The sequence below is a fragment of the Triturus cristatus genome, chromosome 9 (assembly GCF_964204655.1).
Source record: "Triturus cristatus chromosome 9, aTriCri1.1, whole genome shotgun sequence".
NCBI lineage: Eukaryota > Metazoa > Chordata > Amphibia > Caudata > Salamandridae > Triturus > Triturus cristatus.
The window spans coordinates 412,031,804-412,053,463 of record NC_140592.1 but is presented as its reverse complement, the minus strand read 5'-3'; the positions used below and the strand labels follow the sequence as shown (position 1 = coordinate 412,053,463).

Below are 21,660 nucleotides of genomic sequence, written 5' to 3'. Positions count from 1 at the left end.
CACACACCAGAGGTGTCATGCTTCATCATGGGCGTACCTCCTCACATGAGAACCTAGTCCTTACGTGTGCTACAACCCCCTCGCTGCGAGGGAGGAGCTCAGGGATGTTTTCAAATGGAAGGTGGGTGTACTAAAACCCCATGTAGGCTCGGTGTGGATGTATAGGTTTCTGCTTGAGAGGCAATGGGTGAAGCACAGAGACTGGTTTATTTCTACGTGCAGCAATATCTCCAGTTGTTAGCTCAGCTGGTGTTGGTCTTTTGTTCTAGGAAATGGGAACTGAGCACAAAACCCCTCAGCTCCTGTTCTAAAACACAATCTACTCTGTCCATTATGTTAGTGCCATAGTGTCAAGAAGAAACAGAAATATGTAGTAAGAGACATGGAGGCAGGCCTAGACTATGCTAACAATTCTAGAAAATGGGACATTTGCATAGTCTGTGACTTTTATTTTCAAAGGTAACTTTGGACATGTGGTGTCATCAAGACCCAGAAATGGGCTTGGCTCCTGCTCCCCAAATGTGTCTATATTTTGCTATCCGGCCAGGGTCCAGGAGGCCCATTTGCCTTATTTACATTAGTGCTCATTGGAACTTTGCTACACTGTGGAACTTTTTTCAAATCCTTAAAAAATATTCAGATAGCTACTTTCGCCATAGCCCTTTGAATAGCCACATCCTATTATACAAGGAATTTGCACAACTCTGAAGAAAGCTTATTGGAGTTTGGTGCAAGGGCAAGTAATACCAGATGTGAGTGACAGGGTCAGTTACATTATTCATCTGAAATAAAAAAAGGTTTGATGTAATATATAGTTTGACAGTCTATCATCGTCATCGTATAGGATATTGTATGTAATCATTTGTTTGCGCATTTTACTTTTGGTATCGTTTGTAAGCCAGCAGTATGCCATTAGTATGCACACAATAAAAGGAGCTAAGACTCCCATCTGTGTATTAACATCTTGAATCTATGAGCAATTTTTTATTACTTTCAGGGTTATATGGTTTGCTAGTAGGTTTAGGCTGAAACAAATAACTATAGTATTAGGAAGCTTGAGTATGCATTCAAAGTAAGCAGACCCACTGGTGTGCTTCAAATCTTAATAGAGGTTTCAAAAATGTTAGGATGTGCGTGTAAGAAAACAACACTGTTTAATAGTCAGAAGTGTTTTTAAAAAAATATATATTTTTTGCCTCTTTTTGTTAATGATTTACACTTACTTAAGGAAGACCAACACTGAAGCGGTGGTATGCTGCATGCTTATTTTGGCAGTTTCTAAACATCTGTGGTAATTTTTAAGATGAATGTATTTTTCATACTCTATTTATTTATGTAAATTTCTATGTGTCTTCTTTCAGTTATTTAAAATTACCTAACAGTGGGGTGGAAAAGTACACCCAATGAAAGGATGGAGAGATTAGGGACGAGGCGGATGAGAAATTAACCATACTCATCATTCCTCAATCACGCACCCCAATCTTTGTTAAATTCAGCTGAACACTAGTTTAAATAGTTCAGTTTTCACAAACCATATAATTCGGTTTTAACTGCAAGGTCGTTATAGGGAATAAGGAGGGCTGGAGTCTCAGATGCCCAGAGGTTGTCCTCTGTGTTTTATCCTCTTGACTGATCATTGGTTCATTTGATGAGTGGTCATTGAGCAAAAAGCCTTGGTTGAAGCAAGTTCAGTAGGTTACAGGGACTGTGCCCAAAGATGCATTATGAGTGGTACATAGGATCTTAAATTCCATCCTGGCACCGGAATAGAGCCCTTTGAGTTCTTTAAAATGAATTTTTTGTGATCCAGCTGGTGAAGATTATTAATATTCAAAGTCCGGTTATCTTGTTCTGGGGTCTTTGGGCCTGGCAGTGCAGTTCTTAGTGAGACTTTTTGGGGAGGCCAAAATAGATAAGGTTGCAGAAGTTAAGTCACCCAGGTTAAACCCTCATGTCATTTTGATTCTGTGCTTGTTGTGGCTGAGAGGGAAGATTTTCCTTTGAAGGAGAAATAGTTTACTTCCTGCGGTGAAGGATGGGTTTACAGAATTCATCCATGAAGAAAGAGCGATCACACAGGACGTTGTCGAACAATAGTTTAAAGGGCTACTACCCACTTAAACAATGGGAACGGAGAGCCTGAAACTGTAGAGCAGGAAAGTTCGTGGTTCTGCTAGCCTAGCCATCATCCTCCTTTGCCCTCTGTTTTCTTCAGTATGTTTTGTGACAAAGGGTGAGATGTTTTCAAGGGTGAGGCCAACAATGTGACAATTAGACTAGTATAGGTGGTTATGATTGTGTGAGATGTGCCTCACAGCTGATATGAGATGTATTAAGCCCATTTTAAAGTCAAGAATAGTGCCTATGGTTTGGAGAGTTATATTGTCCAGAGTGGATGCAGCAATGTCTCAATTTCGAGGGTTTTATCAGGAACAGTGTGTTAAAGGGTGGACAAGCTGAGCAGACAGTGGGTGGGGACTGGCATGAGTGAGGCATTGTGTAATTGATTGTTGGAACTGACATGAGGTGTGTGATGGCTCATGGCAGCACACTAGAGTAAGGCACAGTAGGTAACTTAGATGGGGTGATGGTAAGGAAATGTGGCAAGTAGCCTGGGAAGTATGACATTGGGCACAATGTATCGAACAAATGGTGCTCATTTTTTTATTTTCAATGGTCATCTCTTTGAAGCTTTGAAGACTGTCTGTTTACTCCTGAGGCGGAAGCCGGGAGATTGCTTTGTTTTTAAAAATTGGAGTCACTTGTTACTGTGTGTTTTAACTCACTCGCCTATCTCCCTGAGCACCCCCACGCAGCGGACCCTAGCGCTGACGTAGGGAAAATTGCCTAATTGCTGCCACCTGGTCGAGCACTCAGGCCACGCCCACTTCGCTGACCACACCCCCCCACTCTACTAAAATGTGTCTATTCAGGAAGCGCAGCGGACGAGCGCAGCGGGAGCGCCGTCTGCGCGCTGAAGGCGCGCCTAAGGCAAGCCCGTCTGCGCCCGTCCGCGCCAGACCGCACCCAGAGCCCGGACCCCTGGTCCGCCCTTCCCAGGCCACCACTTACTCCAGGGACACCTTGCTGGAACTCCGAATCCCCCTAACCCCCCCCCTGCAGCAACTCGATCTCGCTCGCTGAAGGGAACTCTTGCTGCCGTTCATGCTCGTACAGTTTCCACCTAGAGCCAACGTTGAAACCCATCACCCTCAATATGGCCCTGCTTAACTGCAGATCCCTCCCAAAGCATCAAACGGAAATTAATCTGCTCCTGAAAGACTCCGACATCGAAATCCTATTCCTAACGGAAACATGGCTCACAGCAGGATCAGAGCCAGATATCGTTCAGTCACTCCCACCGGAATACCTGATTAAATTCCACAACAGACCCGTAGGCATTGGCGGAGGAATCGCTGTTGTTTACAGAGACTACCTCGCATGTCAATTCAGAGATAGTCCCATACTGGACTGCGAAAACATCCTCTTCTCAGTGAGTCGCCCACCATCGCTCACACTCTCAGGACTATTAGTTTATCGTCCCCCTGGACCAATTCGTCACTTTTGCGAGTCACTCATTGACTCTGTCTCTTCCCTGGCCTGTACTACGCCGAATTTTACGATACTGGGAGATTTAAATCTCCATCTCGACGACCCCTCCAACAAACCGGCGATGGACCTCAAAGCCGACCTAGGTTCACTCAGCCTCGAATTACTCAATAACCTCCCTACTCACATCAAAGGTCACCTGTTGGATCCCGTGTTCTCCAACCTCCCCCGTCTCACAGCTAGGCCCCCTATCCCTATTCCATGGTCAGACCACTTCTTGGTCGCATTCGAGCTACTGCTATCCACCGAACCTCTGGGTAAACCCCCTCCCCAACCCCCGGATCGCCCGTGGAAAAAACTGGACAACAGCGCATGGGCTCAGGCTCTATCCTCCACCTCCCCCCTCCTGGACGAAGACCCGTCCATAGCAGAAACTCAGCTACAGGATTGGATCCATCAATCCTTAGATACCATTCTGCCACTCAAACCAATGCCTAGCAGGAACAAATCGACCAACTCTCCCTGGTACACCCAGGAACTCCGTTCCCTAAAAAAGAGCTGCAAAAAACTAGAACGCGCCTGGAGGAAAAACTGGTCCACAGCCTCCAAAAACAAATACAGAAGCGCTATCAAGCTCTATAAAACCGCAATTAAATCTACCCAGGCCACCTTCTTTGAAGGAAAGATTGCGGCAGCAGCTAACTCAGCGAAGGAAACATACCGCATAGTTCGGCTCCTCACCAAAAACCAGGACCCTCCCCCCCCCCTGACCCTGAAGGCGTGAGATGCAATCAAATGGCCAACTTCTTCTCCTCAAAAATTGATAAAATACTCACCTCACTCCCCGCACCCTCCGCTTCTCTCCATCCTATTGCATCCCCCCTTCAGCCGGAGGCTCCTTGCCTGCGAGCCTTTGATCAGATCTCCACGGAAACTTTTTTAGAAACCCTGAAAGCTGTAAAAAGTGGCTCACCAGCGGACCCTGCTCCCATCAGTAAGATGAAACTGGTCGCCCCCACCATTGCCCAACCCTTCACCAATCTAATAAACGCCTCCTTCAGGAGTGGCGCCGTGCCAGCCAACTGGAAAAAGGCTACGGTCAAAGCCCTCCTAAAGAAACCCCACCTGGACCCTCTAGACCCCTCCAACTTCAGGCCGATTTCACTTCTTCCAGGGATTAGTAAAGTGGCTGAACGAATAGCTAACAAACAGCTATCCTGCTTTTTGGAGTCCAATCACTTACTACGCGACTCCCAGACCGGCTTCAGACCGGGCCAAGGCACCGACACCGCCTTGCTCGCAGTTGTCGAAGAGGCGAGAGCCATCATAGACGCAGGAGGATCAGTGGCAGTGATCCTCCTCGATCTAAGTGCCGCCTTCGACACGGTGGACCACTCCATCTTGGTCCACCGGCTGAGCCAACTGGGAATCACCGACTCAGCCCTCGCATGGATTAAATCCTTCCTCGAGGGAAGATCATTTCAGGTATCAGACGGCTTTTCCACGTCTAAACCCCTGCCTATGCAGTGTGGGGTCCCTCAGGGCTCTTCCCTTAGCCCCACACTTTTTAATGTCTATATGGCCCCCCTCGAAGACATCATCACTCCCTTCGGTGTAAAGTCAGTGATGTACGCTGACGACACCCAGCTGGTGGTGTCCATTAACCACTCTGACTCTAGCTTAGGAAACCTCGCCAGTTGCCTAGAAGGGATCTCACAATGGATGTCAGACTCTAGACTCAAGCTCAACGGCGACAAATCCGAAATCCTCCTACTGGGCAATCAACACAAACTACCCGTAAACCTTTCCTGGCCAGCCTGCATGGGCACCTACCCTACTCCCAAAACAGAAGTCAAAAGTCTAGGTATCTGGCTTGACCAGGACCTTAATTTCAAAACCCAGGCCAGGAAAACATCAGGGACCTGCTTCGGCCTAATCCGTATGGCCCGTAAGATCTTCCACCTGATCCCTTTCCATTCCAGGAAGTTACTGATGCAGGGACTGGTCAACTCAAGACTTGATTATGGTAACATCCTATACTTGGGAGCCCCTGCATCAGTCATTCAAAAACTCCAGGTGGCCCAAAACGCCGCACCTAGAGTCCTCACGGGAACCAAAGCACGGAACTCGGCGAAACCTGCCCTCAAGAGCCTACACTGGCTCCCAGTAAAAGAGCGCATTACGTTCAAAACGCTCTGCATAGCGCACAAAATCCTGCAAGATAAAGGCCCCCCAATACTCAGATTCCTGATGAAACTTCACAAAGCTAGCCGTCACCTAAGATCTGATTCACTTGCACTGGCATCCATCCCGAGAATAAAAAAGGCAAGATCGGGCGGCCGCAGGTTCGCCTATAACGCGCCTAAGCTATGGAACTCCCTCCCACTACCCATGAGGAGTGAGCAGAATTTACTATCATTCCGAAAAAAATTAAAAACCTGGCTCTTTCCCTAAACATTTTCCTGCACCGACCCCACTTGGAATAAACTAGGTCCTCTTAGCGCTGGGATGCCCAAGGGTAGCTATGCGCTCTATAAATCCACATCCAAATCCAAAATCCAAATCCTATGGTTGGCATGGAACATGCTATTACTGAAATGGTTGATAGAGAAGGTCCAAGGAATGCTCTAAGAAGTGGTGGCATCTAACCTGTCAACACGTTGGATTTATGAGATCTTGTTCATGAAAAGTCTGGATTATGAAATAGATTGTGCCAAGCATCCAGTTTGGTTGTGAAAAAGAGGGTATCGGTCTTGGTTATGTTGATTCTTAGGCTAGGATAGACATCCCCGTAGAATGTTTCTGCTTCTGATCTATCCAGAAATGTAGAGGCCCATTACTACCCTTTTTCAAACCCTTCCCTGAACCCAAAAATGTTCTAACTATCCTTCAACACTATCCTTCCCTGAGCCCTAAAATCCTTTACTGCCCTTCAACACAAACCTTCCTTAAATCCTAAAACCCATTACTAGCTGTTAATGCTATTGTTTCCTGAACCCTAAAAACCCTTTACTATCCCTTAACACTACTTTGCGCAGCACCTAAAAAAACTTACTTCCCCTTATTGCTGCCATTCCCTGTATCTTAAGAAACTCTAACTACCCCTTAACGCTACGATTTCCTGAACCGTAAAAAACAATGACTCCCCTTTTATCACCCATCTCCGAACACTAAAATACCTGAAAACCTCTTAATGCTACCCTTCCCTGATCCCTAATAGCCCCTACCCGCCATTTAACAGTAGCAATCCCTAAACCCTAACAACACCGTACTATCTCTTAACGCTACCCTACCCTGAATCCTGAAAACCCCTTGCTAGTCCCCTACCCTTTTACCACCTCACTGTAAATGCTCCAATCTGCTTTTAATGTTTCAACTATTTTGCAGTCAAAACGTTTTTTCTTTCTTTTCTTTTCAATAGACAGCATTTTTGACACATCTTTTTTCAGTGTACTTTTTTAACAATAATGTTTTACTGCAAACCAGATCCACCTGTGATGGCAGCTATTAACATAGACTTGCTGTAATGCAGATATAGACACAAATACTTGCTAATTTTAATTGCCACTCAGCTGAATTGCACACTGGGCTGAGTAGAAGTCCCCATGTGATAATTCTTTGTAAGAAGCAATTCAGCTCAAGCCACTTAGTCACCCCGGGCACTACTTTCTCCTATACATAAATACAGCTAGCACACACATGCCATCAGTTGCATAAACAGTCAAAGGTGGCCTCATTAAAGGAAGTTGGTACCCTGTCATCAAGACACATAGAGACTGCTGAGAGGCCAATCAATTCATGGCATTGATATGTAAAGTAGATGAAGTCCTTGATATCAGCACACAAATGGAAGCTGAAGATGTATGTGTGAGGGACTGAGACAAAACATGTATTCAGCTTAGTTTCTAAACATTCAGGATAGTGCCATATAAATAATGCAGTCCAGATTCACAAGCTATGTTTTGTAGTACATAATGCAGTACTACAGTAGTACTTCTTACTTATTACAAAAAGCTATTCACAAACCTATGAGTGTAAATCCCCAATCCCAACTTTCCTAGTTTTTTTCTATGGGGAGATCCTCAAACATGTAAGTTTACTACTTAGGGCCTCATTACGATGTGAATCGGACGGTCGGAGGCTTTCCGGCTCACATCGTAGGTTTCAAATCAGACAGTCCTATTATGGTAAAGGCTGTCGGATTTAAATCCGGCCAGTCAGACAGACTGGCTTCTGAGAGGCTCAAGGAGTCCGATGGCCAGTCGGAGGCCTCTCATAATCCCCTATGTACGTTGTTTACGCCATGGGGAATATAATGTCGGTTTCCAACAGGATTTTCATGTCGGGCTTTCTCACATGAAAAGCCAGTCGGAAAGCAACTTTGGGGGCCCCTAGCAGGAACCCATGTCTCCTCAGGCTCCAATTGGGGATCTGAGGGGCACCCATGGTGCCCCCTGTAAATCCATGCACCATTCGGCAGGCATCGTGAGGTGCCTGCCACGTGGTGCAGGGATTTACACAGGCTCCCGTTGCTCTATGGGAGCTTGTGCTATGGACGGTTTACACCCGCAGCACAAGCTCTCATAGGGAAATGGGAGTATGCGACTGTACCATGTGCAGTCGCACCATAATAAAGTATGAGGAACCGCTGACCCATTGACGCAAGTCCCCCAACATCGTAATAAGGCCCTTAGTAGTTAAAGTGGCAGGGCCAAGGAGAGCAACTATAAAAAGGGGCACACTTTCTACTAAATGGGAGTGGTTTAGGGAGGAGTAAAGGGAGATTAGGGTGGGTTAGGGAGGCGTTTAGGAAAAGACATGAACTCACCCAAAAAAGAGTAAACCCATTGCACTTTACAAACTGCACTTCTAAAGTTACTGAGGCCAATAAGGACTCAAAACAGTAGTCCACAGGCTAGGACGATTTTCCTATGGTCGGGTGTGCCAGTGTTGGAGCCCCGTTGGAGTCACGCTGGAGTTGTTGTTGTTGTGTCAAAGGGGGTGTCCTCCTCGTTCTTCTATCCTCTGAGGCCATATTTGGCAGTGCCATGGACTTCTTGCCTAAACATTAAGCCCCCAGTCACTGACATGCTGTTACTGCTGCTGCTTTTGTGTTAAACTCGTTCAGGGAGCCAAGTGAGTGCGGTTGTCTGAGGCAGGGCAGCGGGCGGTCCTGTGCGTTCCTGTGCGAGCTGAGTCGGTTTACAGTGGGGGAGGTGCTGGAATGAGGCAAAGGCTCACAAGTTTTGAGGTCCCCCCCCCTGCCTCGCGGAATTCTGCAGAAAAGTTTGGGCAAGAGTTACTTCCTGACTGTTGACTATCAGTCTGTCGGGACCAGTGGAAAGACACCAGAAGATTTCATGCAACATTACAGCAAATTGGAATTGCCTTGGAAACACATTTTAGTGCATTTAGGTGTTCCTCCATATGAGCTGTGGGTGCTGGCGGCGGCCATCAGTTCCGACCTGGGGATGAAGTAAATGGCTGATATTTTTCATTTTACCTGATATCTGATGCGGGAAACAGCCTTTACAACGAGGTAAATACATTGCATGCATTAGCCTGGCATTTATTAGCATGTATTTTTTTAGTGCGATTATGCATTTGCATCACATACCAATACCACAAATTTAAGGTAAGTTGTTTGGGGTGGGGGTCTCAGCCCACAAATACATTGTTTTTAAATATAAAAACAATACGTGGTATTGGTATGCGATGTAAATGAATTATCGCAGTAAAAACATGCGTGCTAAAAAATTCGAGGCAAAGGCATGCAATGTATTTACCAGCGCAGTACTGTCTTACAACCATCTGATACCTTACTGCATGCATGGACGTTAATAAGTCTTCTTTTCTCACCGTGACTTTGCGGTCCAATTCTGCTTAGCCTCTTACAATTGGGAAGTGCAAGGTGGTGGAGGCCTCTATAAAGGCTACAAATCCCGCCCCAGAGAACTCTCAGAACAACACTGGATGGCTTCTTACACAGAGCAGAGAGTTGTCAACAAGGAAATTGAGCTAGCAGAGGGTTGCTTATCTCTCTCTTCTCTGCCCCCTTCCTTGCTTTGTGATTCATGCGCCATTATGGACGTTGCAATCACAGGCTTAAGTCCTAATCTGGTTCAACACGGGAGGAATAACAGTTTGTTCATCCAGTGCCCCAGCGCAATCCTCGTCAAATGAAATAGTAGAGGGGTCATCACATGAACAAGAACATCATCAGGAAGCCAACCCATTTGTTATGAATTACTTGAGTTCTTGAACAATAAGCGTGCCCCATTTTAGCATGTTTGGGGGAGATTGATATGGAAATCTGCAAGTTGAGATCAGTTTTGACAGCTCAGTTCCCAGAGCCTCTGCCATTGGGGGTATCTTCTGCAGGGCCTGCATTGATTAGCTCCTTACCTCATCGGTATGAGTCTGAGCCTGAGTCTCTAGTCCCCCCAAGCTTGTTAATTCCAATTAGGAGCAGGTGCCATACTTCCCAAGAAGTAAGAGGACCAATTTCACAGCACAATGTGGGGGGTAGAGTTCTTGAGACGGATGTTCAGCAAGTGAGTAACACCCAAGCCACCACAGGTCATTCCTTCCCTTATATTCCACTGGAGTGTTCCCCCTATGTGGTAGTTCGGAAGAATGTACTGACCTTAAAACCACCCCAAAGAGAATACCACTCAGCTCTAAAAAATGAAGTAACTCATTGGCTTGGATCAGGTATGGGGTGGCTGCCTGAGTTTTCAAGGGAGGTTATAATGGTCAGAAGGTCCCTCTGGGTGGGTGCAGGAGCAAAGGAAGTGAGTGGGGACTGCGTAATAGTTCATTTTAAGTCTCCCCACACTGCCCGCTTGATAATGAGGTTTTTTAATGAGTAGTTTCAATCCTCAAGTCCTATCCAGGTATTACCTTTAGGTTACTTCTACAGGCCAGAGGTTCTCTCTGGAAGGTATGGGAAAGCTAAGGCACTTCACAAGAGGGCTGTGAATTCAATCTACAACGTCGAAGGTGAGGAACTCATTTGAAGTACTTACATCGATGGAAGAGCTGGACTGACTTTCCACCACCGAGTGTTTGGAGGTTTGGTTCTGTGAACGCTCTCATACTGTGAGTCTCATATTTTTCATGCAAGTGGAGCAGGGTGGGTCCCCAAAGAGGGGCCTTTATACACCCCACGCCAGCTTAGGGTCTCGTTTGAAGCGATAGAGGCCAGTGGGGGAAGGGCTTAGAATTATGTTGCGGACCATTGCTGGTGTCCATTGTAAACTCCTGAATCCCTACTGGCTCTCTATAATAAATAATGCAGACATTGTCTTACTGCAGGAGAAATGGGCAATCAAGATTTTTGGTATAAATGGCTTTCAAACACTATGTAACCCTGCTATTCCATCTTTAGCAGGCAGAGATAAGAGGGGCTTAACAATTCTATGCTCTGTCAAATTGACAGGTATCTCGCTTAGAACAATCCATACTAGGATCAACTATCAGCTGTTGTATTGCAGATCGCATACTGCTTTGACGTGGTCTTGATCAACTTTTACAATGATGTCTTTGACTCTCGTATACCTGTCCTAGTCGATGACTCAGAGTGAGACCTCTTGTCTCTCCTAGATAGTTCTAACAAAGAGGCACTGATTGGCTGGGGGATTTTAATGCAAGGCTTTGTGGAAAAACCAACCCCTCCTCTTGAGGCGTGGAGAAATCGAAGGGGTAGGAGTATATACATTTCCAGCAAGCACCTTTTGGGGAGGCACTCAATAGATTGTTGATCTCCACATTCCTTGCTCTTGCTAAAGAATTCAATTCCCCAGGGGCACAAACCCTCATTACTTTAAATGGTGCTCATAGCGGAAGCAAGATTGACTACATCATAGTGTCTAGCAAGCTAATTCTAGATCATTTTGTCTCGATCTCATGCATCAGCAACCATAATCCACTCACTTTAGTGTTGGATCTTACTCCGATAGGGAAGAAGGGACAGCAGGAGAACCTGGCCCACTCTTACTGGTTTAATGGGAGTGTTCGGATAAAATGGGAGTGGGTGGATAGGAATGCCTTTTTGGGTAAACTTCTGTGTGAGAACAGTGAGGCATTTCTAGTCCTTACCCTGGAGGAGGGGACACCAGAAAATATCTCTAATGTTTTTAGAACTGTGGGCCAGATGTACAACCATTGGCTTTTGTGACTCACAATTTGCAAAAAATTGCGAGTCGTCTGCTGGGCTCAGCACACCTCCATGTCCGGGACTGTTTTTAAATAAAGCAGTTTTTTTTAAAATGCAGGCCGTTTTCCTTAAATTGCGACTCTCTAATTAGGGTTTGTACATTGCCCTTAGGTATTTTTGCATGCGCAAACGGGTCGCAAACCCGTTTGAGCATGCAGAATTACGTCATACATCTGGCCCTGTATGTTCTACGGTGGATACAGGGCTGAGGTAGTCTAAAGTCCCCAAAAATCCTCCCCGATAGGCTGGTTTGACCATGCCTGTACAATAACCCATAAGAAACTGAACCGGGCCCTTTCTACAAGACCACGTCCAAAAAGTGGCATAGTGAATGCTAGAAGAAGTTATAAATCTACTCTGGAGGCTACGAGATCTTTCCTGAGGGAAGAAGCTTGGGAGGAGCTGTAAAGAGCATCTGTCTACTGGAAGGTTGTCAATCACCCTTTCTTTACAGGGTTTGAGAAACCCTCCAGAGATACTTTCATCCCAGAGGGTGCATGGGTTGCCTATTATAACAATATTTTTAATCCTGATAACAGAGCCCCTAATCAAGAGGTAGAAGAGATAGTTTATGGTAACCCAGAGCTGTATTCCAACCTTTCTGATTCTATTGAAGTTAAGGATGTAATTGCCTCCCTTAGAAATAGTGCGGCAGGGAAAGCGCCTGGCCCTGATGGGGTTCCCCGGGATCTCTTCAAAGATAATATTGCACTATGTTTTTAAAGCTTGCATCAGGGGAGACCTTATTCACATGTGGAAGGAAGTGGTAGTGGTCCCCATCTTTAAGAAAGGGGACTGCCGTGATCCTCTTTGGTACTAACGGATTTTCCTTCTAGATAGCTTCTTCAGGGCCCTTGGTAGAATTTTAGCAAGGAAACAGGAGGATTGGCTGGAGGAAACTGCCTCCCTATTTAGAGTCCAATATGGGTTTCATCCCGGGCTGGGGACAGTCGAGCAATGCTTGATTCTCCAGTTGGTCATTGGCAAGTATGTAAAGGCAAGGAGAGGTTCCATTCACCTAGCTTTTATGGACCTCGCCTCAGCCGTTGACATGGTTAACAGACCTATGCTCCTGGGGATGATGGCAACTACGGGAATTGACCAAGCCATATTTGGCTTTTTGCACTGGGATTGTTTGATCAGGGTTAAGTTTGGTATGGAGGGTGAACTCCCGAAATTAAATCCTCTATGGTGGTCAGACAGAGGTACATGATGGTACCCATATTGTTCATTATTTACATCAATGACTTGGAGTCAAGCGTGTGTAAAGTAGGGAACGATCTCCCCAAAGTGAAGTCAAGTGCCCTGCCCATTTTATCACACACCGGTGAGACTGGCCTTATTTCAAGAACCACAAATGGCTTACAGTGTCTTTTAGCCTCTTTGTACAGTTTTATGGGGGGGCTCAATTACGAACTAATCTCCGCAAATCCTTTGCTATGAGTTTTGGTCCAAAAAATAAAAACTTTTTATTTGGGTGGTATGGAAATTCAAAGGGTCAAGACTTTTAATTATTTAGGCATCCCTCTTGACCATAACGTAACTTGGCACAGTCCATTTTCTAACAGGGTGATCCAGTCTGAAACAGCAGTGTAGGCAATACCTTTGCATGCAGGCTAGGACATACGATGGTGTGCAAGGTGATTAGCATTTATAAAAGTAAGTGCACCTCCATGGCTTCATATGGAGCTGGGGTGTGGGGGTGTATAAAGGTGCTGCTCCACTTGAGAAAGTCGAGACCAAGAGGTCGATTATGTTGGCGGGTGGATCGCCACCGCCCGCATTGCGGTGGCGATCCGCTCGCCAACATCCACCGCCCGCTTCCCATTTCCTCCCGCCACATTACGATGGCGGGGGGACCCGGCGGACGGAAAGACTGTCCACCAGTTTTCTGCCAGTCAACTCATCGACCAGGCAGAAAAAGTGTTTAATATGGTCTGCCATCCATGTTACGATGCAGGGGGTCACTCACCTTTCCATGGCAGCATTGCCGCCATGGAAGGGCTTGCGGACTTTGCTGTTGGGTGCCCGTAGTGGGCCCCCAGGGTGTTGGGGCGGTGGGGGGTACACATGGGGGTACCTATGGTACCCTCCAGCATTTGAATGCACAAGGTGGCAGGCACCGCACGGTGCCTGTCACGTTGTGCATTCAAATGCACAACATGCATTTGTTACCTTGTGGAGGGTGATGCTTGCAGCACCTCCCGCCGCAATTAAATAAATGCGGGATGCGCCCGCCAGTGTGGCGGGCGCATCCCAATGCCAACTGCGGGACCACTGCACCTATGGCGGGCGGTCCCTTTAGCCGTTGCGGTGGCGGTCGGACTTCTCAATAGACCCCCAAGTTCCTAAGAAGACTTCTTGCTGCTCCCAAAGCCACCCCTTCTTTCATGTGAAATCCTCTGTTGCTCTAATTCAGAATTTGGCAGTGGTGGCTAGTGACATTTGAAAGTGGTGTGGCCTAAATGCTGGGTATAAGTGTTATGTCGCAAGCGTGCGAAGTGCAGAAGCCCAACCAACAGTTAGGGTTTTTGGCGGGGGTCTTCCCCAGAGAAAAGTTTGAAGAAAACTGGCAAATGGTACATTTGAAAGCAAGTTTGAGAATGGAAGAATGTTTATATAGCAATTGTGAATGTGTGGTGTTAAAATATTTAAAGATATCAGAGCTGCCCCATATCTTACTGCATTAAAAACATTCAACAGTTTCTGTAGTGAGCCACTTGTACAAGTGAACATAAGTACACCGAAACTCTGGAACTGTCACAGGTAAGCAATCTGAAGATTTGGCAGCTGTAAATAAACACTTTGACTGTCAGATCACCAATTAGCAATTAAAAGGCTTAAAAGCTCACAAAAAGCAACTTAATTGCTCCAATTGTGAATGTCACCTCAGACCAGCTTTCGTCTTTCCCGTCTTTATTTTCACTCAACACAGTCCAGCAGGCGGCAATCACCAGGGACGAACACATCCAGCTCACAATGTATGACTTCCCAACAATAAAGCCAGCAATTTACAGAGTTTTTGGTTGCGACAATCAAGGGTTCACCAGTTTGGACAAATGCCAAGCACCTTTCCAAGCATTCATACAATGAAATCTCTTAGCTTCCCAAGACTCTGCAGCCTTCAATATGTATGCTTCCTGTGCGCCATATGCAGAGCCCTTTTATCCAGAAGATGGTGCAGTCCTGTCACATACACACAAACCAGGCACTGAAGAAACATGAATTCCAGTGGCATCTACATTCCTTCCAAATTGTTATGATGTGAAATAACGACTTTGCCAGCTCCAGCACATTTTGTCTGTAATACTTTCAATTATCTTAATGAACAGTCAGCGAGGCCGAGACTCAAACAGCGCTCACTGCTTTTTTGAATTTTTTTCACGAACCTCCAGTTTGCCTCGTGTGCTATATGTATACATATTTTCACTGGATGGAGCTATAGTCTGTACATAAATATGTATATATGTAGCACAAAACACAATGTGAAACTGAGGCTCAAGAAAAAGCATTCTGGGGCATATTATCAAGACAGGAGATAAAATTATCCTTCACATCTAACATGGGCTTCAATTGGAATTCCATAGAGCATATTATCAAGCCCACTATCGCCGTTTTAGCTACAGTTTTCTGCCGCTAAAGCGGCGATAATTGTATCGCCTGGCTTGATAATATGCCCCTAAGTGCTGTTCGAGTCTCAGTGCCGGCTCTAATAGATCCTGTGATTCTGGGCAAATCGCTTAGCCTCGAGGTGGTTATAAACATCTGAGCCTCTGTAATGTAGCCAGGGCGCACATGTAATACCCACCAATACCTTGGGTCGAGTTTGCAAAACAACAAACTCTCCTCCTGAGTGAACACCACGAGGCTGTTAGACTGCACAGAAATAAATTATAATCCACAAAAAGTACAATAATTGCAGCTTAAAGAGAAATGCCTGGGCTACCAACTGTTGGGCCTGTGACACAACGAACAAGGGCTCAGCTTCAGCTACAGAACGATACCAGTAGTTAAGTATTTTTATGTTTATTTAAAACTGTATAAGAAGCATGCATAAATGATTAATTGGCACCTGTCAAAGAGACCCTTAAAACAAAATGTCTCACTTGATAGTGCCATGTTTATCTCTTAGCAGCGTTTCCTTAAATTCCCTTGTGAAGTGCGCTTGTATACCGTGGCTGCAGGCGTGGCCTTTCTTTTTCCAACTGGTGCCTGTAGTCGTGTCTCTTCAGGTCGGGACCAGAGCAGCTTGATGGTGTCCATTGCGCCGCGCGCCATAAGGAGCCAACACACGTACATGTGCTAATAATTCCAGAATTAGGAAGAAGAGCTGAACTCAATCATAACCCACGCCCCCAGCTTACATTATCCAATAAAAAAGTGCGAAGGCGAAAGGAGTGCTGCAATCGTTGCCACCCTCTGCACTGTGTTGCTGTCGGCCAGTCCTACCCCTTCCCCTTAATGTGAATGAGGCTCTGCAGACCGCGCCCTGGGCCACGTCAGAAGCGCCCCATTTGAAGCCTATTCACTGTTGCTTGGTGCAGCCACTCTCATCAGGCTGATGTCACTCTCCTCACTTGTGCCTTGAGGGCGAGGAATTATCCTCGCCCAGTTCAGCACATGCGTAGAGGAGGGGACTCTCGTCCGAGGGTCCGACCTGCCGACCTCACAAAAAAACAACAATAATATTAAAATGTTTCTTAGGGTAGATTAGAAGTGGAGCACCAAGCAGTGAGCAATGAGCATGCCATTTAAATGGTGTTAACTTAATTGTCTCCCTTTTGGCTCAGCTCCAAAGCTGTGAGGGCAACGCCCCCTTCGCCCGTTAATACCAGCGGCCACTGGAATTTGGGGAAGAATGTGGTCTTCACTTTCAAAAGACATACTGGGAGATTTTCTTTCCCTAGATAATGCTTTGGTGAGCCCCTGGATCAATTTTATTAATGGGAGGCTTACAGATCTGGGCTTTGCAAGCCTATATTTTAAGCTGAGAGTCAGAAAGCCAAATGCCTCGTCTTTGGTAAAAGAGACATTTAGGGAAAGCCAGCATAGTCTCCACCAGGGACATTTTGACAAATTAAATAGTAGCCCCATCTATAAATCCATCAAAACATTGCTAGGCTCTGAATTTTATCTGACTTCAATTTTTGATTTAAAAAGTAGGTTCTTGCTCACTAGGTTTCGTTTCAATTCTCTGCATTTATTAGGGACCTTTCCCAGGGATGTTGACTGTCGTACAACCTTGCCAAATTGCCCTTGTCATGACTCTTCAAGGCACAAAACTATGCACTTTACTTGTTTCTGTCATTTTCTATTCTCATCTCCAGAAGCTTTCCTGAACCAATTCTTTGCTCATCTAGTATTAGATCTCACAGAGAAGCGTTTCCTTATTTGCAAAAACTGTGTGAGTTAGATCTCTGTGTAGCAGTGCTGAACTTTGTTTGCTGTCCTGCAAGGATCAGAAAGCTGTGTGGGACTATGTGATTAATTTTTGGGTATATGTACTTCTGTCTTCTTATGTAATGGAACCAACTTGTTTTCATGTATGCTTTTTTATGCTTGTTATAAACTTTTTATATGTAGTTTTTTGGCTGTACTGTTTTATATAGTGCTTTTATGGCTGGAGATCAGCTGAATAAAGAACAATTAGACTGAGAGTAGGAAATTTACTCTAGCTCAGAGGTGGAGTAAGTCCAGCACCACATATGGCCAACCACTGGTATGGCCACAACCTCTTATAGAAAATAATGAATGTAGGGAATTCAAATAAAACCCCAAAGGAAATTATGTGAAATTAAATGCAATTATATAAACTGGAACTCCAGCACCCTCCCATAAAAAAAACTGATGTAGAGACTTGAAATAAAACTCCAAGGGAAAGTATGATAAATTAAATAAAATTATGTAAACTAGTTAAATATATAGATAAATGTTGGTTAATGTTAAACAGATTATCTAAAATTATCATTATTATTACTTTATTTTGAAGTATTTTAATAATGTTTTGATTACAAAATTAATGTAACATTAATTGTATTAAAATATAATACAATTACATCAATTATGCTATACATCACTTTTTATATTTTGTAATATATAATAAAAATATATATGTTTTCACTTTGGATGCGATTTGTTTTGTAAATTTAAACTTCAGACAAAATACTTTTAATTTAATATACACAAGATTATTCTATCTTAAATTAAAATTAAGTTAATAATGGTGTCACATTTTTTCTACAACTAAAATAAATATATAATATTCATTTACATTATTATTTAACATAAAAATATTTTTACTCTTTTTTGCAAGTATCTGAAAAAAATACTTTTCACTATACTTTGCCATAGTGGGATCTCTGCTGCTCCACAATCTCTGGATATCAGGGAGTTATGAACAGAATAGATTTCTGTGATAGTTACTTGCTGTTAAAAGAAGAATGGAACAATGGCAAAAAACTCAGTTGTACTTTTGTTATGAGCTCAGCAGATCATTGAGAGTGTGTAGTTCTAACATACAAATGTATGTATTCTCTTTTGCTAGGTGAATAATGTCCTCTTGTTTCTGTAGACAAACTCAATACACCAATCCTGGATTTTAATGGTGATAGTCATGATCATTGTTCTGAGTGCATCTCTTGTATGTTTTGGAAAAGCAGGTGAAGGAACTCTAATATTCATAATTATTACCAGTGAGTAGTACTTAAAGAGTACCTGTATTCTATATAAGTACAAGTGTTTTAGCTGTTGGTATAAAGAATGTCCTTTTGTGAGGTGTGGTACATGGGCAGGGTTGATCACCCTTAGAATAAGGTGTACACAAAGATGCAGATCGTGCTGCTAGAAAGCAATTTGGCAGAGGGTGCAGACTGCATGGAAGAGGGAGGAACAGAGGAATGATGAATAGCTGCATGGGTTGGGATTTCGAAGGAGGGGCAAAATTAACAAACAGTTACACGCAATATGCTCTAGTTCTGTCACAGCTGTAGTCACAGTAAGGAACTCCTTTATTCCCAATCTCTAAATTTGTAATGAAAAGTCAATGGTCCACTGTACCCATGTAGTAAAAGGCTGTGGGTTTGACTGACAGGTCATCCAAGAAATGTGCAGTGAAGAAAAAGATGGAAAGCCATTGGCTGAAGGGGGCCGAAGCAAAGCTCTCTCTTTCACTATGCTTTTTTGTGTTGTTTTAAACACTCTCTCGCAATAAGTAGCTAAAGCCTTTTTACCTGTTCCTACCAAGGGAATTATTTATTAGTCTAAAGAATCAGGTGGGGACTCGAGGAAAGTCTTGTATTGTAAGACAACCTATGAACCTGACTACAATTCTTTCCTTATGTTCTCAGGACCCGAAGAATGTCACTGGATCTGTAGATGAGAATGGAGTCTGCTTTTGCACAGTTATCCTACCTGACAACACATTTCCTGTGGAAAGGATGGAAAGCCTGGAAATATCTACAAACAAAATGAACATCAGCGTGCAACAGCAAATCACTACGGTAATTGTGCAGTTTTTATTTAGTTGGCCGGTGGTAGGTGGATCAGTTACCCCAACAGTTATGTCTGTAGTCTTGCACAAGTGAGCCTTGTAAAAGTCTTAAGCGGCTGGCTATTGAAATAACTGTTTGCTCTGATTGTTAGAAGTATGCTTCTACCACCTAAATATAATATTTTTACTGGTAATAAAGATGTTTTTTCCCTTCTGTTTCATCAGTTCTGTTTTACCGTATGTAAGAGAATAATGTATACCGTGGAAAGTAATGGTTCAAAAAATAGTGTGCAGCAATTATTTCATTCGTATTGATTGCGAATTTTCCATCGTTGAACACCTTGACAAATGTAGTGTCTTTTGCATAAGTAAGTTGAATCACGCAGACTGTAGTGAGCAGATCCGGTTTATTCACCTCAGCCATCAACAGCTAAAACATAACTGACAACTTAAGAACCTCCACACATAGAGATTCTACATGGAACCTACAACAAGATTCCACAAGGAACCAGGCATGATGTCACAAATCTTCCCTCTTTACAACAACAAAATGTTTAAAAAACTTATAGAAGAGAAAAAGAGAGAGGAAAATAAAAAAAGTGACATATTTGAAAGCAAATGACAACGCTGAAAATGAAACTCAAGTAACATAGTCTTTCATATACAATGGTAATCTGTGCACCCTCTGACTCCTTTTCCTGTCTGTAGCAGGTAATGGACCCACCTTATAAGAGAAGGATCAGCAACAGAAGAAGAGGAACTGAAGTTAGTACAATCAGAATTAGGATTGAAATTAACTAACACCATACGACTCTTATTCCAAATCCTTCCATCTTCAGTCTTCACAGCATTTTTGAAGATCTTTACAACTCTTCTCACTTTTGTAAACTTAGACCAGGGCTGATATCCGACAGGCGCCCTAATGTTAACATGGTCCCCAACACTCAAATCATTATTTTTAACACATTTTTTCTCATCCAAGTACATTTTTCTTGACAATTGCTGATCGTACTCCCTACATCTCCAATCTCCTAACTGATTGTCTTTGAAACCTTTGTAAAGTCTCATCCACCCTGGACAGAGCTTAAAATGTGAAGCTCTTCCTTTGAACAACTCAAAGGGTGATCTTACTGTAGTCATGTGAGGTGACATACGCTAAGCCGTGATCCTATCATGTAGAACAACTTTCCAGTTTAAATTATTTGCTCTGGCTAATTGTATACTTTACTTAAGAGTTTTGTTTACCCTTTCTACAGCCTCATTGGTTTCTGGGTCATAAACAGAACTGCCCTTCTGTTTTATGCCACACTTTCTCAGGAAAGACTGAAATTCAGAGGAACAAAACTGAGGACCATTATCAGAGAAAATGCAATTAGGGAAACTTTGTCTCTTAAAAACTTCCTCCAGAAACTTCTTCACACTAGCTGAAGAGAAATCCCTAACTGAATTTACTTCGATCCATCTGGAATACAAATCCAAAGTACAATCAAATAAGGAGTGTCAGCCACACCATGTAAGTGTCCAACAATGTCAATGGCTATCTCATCCCAAGGGTAATCAGGAAACTTTCTGCAGACCATGGACATCTGTTTAGTTTTGAGTAGCTTATCACTGCAACAACATTCCATGCAATCACAAACCATCCTTTCAACCTCCTTGTCCATCCCTGGCCACCAGAACTGCATTCTCAAATACACTTTAGTCTTCACAATTCCAAGATGACCAGAGTGTGCATGACAAAGTAATTTATTTTTCACACCCAAAGGAGGAACTAGTTTTGTAACCCTAACAAGAATGCCATCCATAACTGACAATTCCTCACAAACTAAAGTCCAGGGCTTCTCAAGATACTTGTTTTTTCCCAACCTAAGCAAATCCATAACTTTCAAGATTTCTTGGTCTTTTCCAATTTCACTTTTCCACTCTGATTCATCCGCAATGCCCAATGTGACTTCGCAAACATTAACTACATTATCTACAGGACCCACATCATCCAAATCCACGACGCCAACATTGACCAACCGAGATAAACAATCGCTGGCTTGTTAATAATACCTGGAATATAGTCTACATCAAAATCAAACTCCTGAAGTCAAATAATCAATTTCTTAATCCTTGAGGAGATAGAGTCTAAACCTTTTTCTCCAAAAACCTCCTTAAGAGGTTTGTGGTCTGACAGAACCTTCACTTTAGTACCCCAAATCAAGTTTCTGAATTTCCTCAGTGCCCAAATGATAGCTAAAGCCTCCTTCTCGATTACGAAATAGTTAAGTTCTGACCCCCTCAAACACCTAAACACACAGGCAATCAAACGTTTCACTCCATGATTTTTTTTTAAGTAACACAGCTCCTAAACCCTTCGCACTAGCATCCATCAAAATAAGAGTTTCTTCATCTGGCACAA

General features: G+C 43.8%; 1 protein-coding gene across 1 annotated transcript in view; it reads left to right on the top strand.

The window, feature by feature from the left end:
• LOC146798058 (olfactomedin-4-like) overlaps nucleotides 1-21,660 on the top strand; it is a 79,719-nt gene that overhangs the window by 3,483 nt on the left and 54,576 nt on the right. Inside the window, exon 2 of the mRNA XM_085627904.1 lies at nucleotides 19,114-19,266. Within this exon, the coding sequence (XP_085484030.1) occupies nucleotides 19,114-19,266 (153 nt within the window). The remainder of the gene's footprint in view (nucleotides 1-19,113; nucleotides 19,267-21,660) is intronic.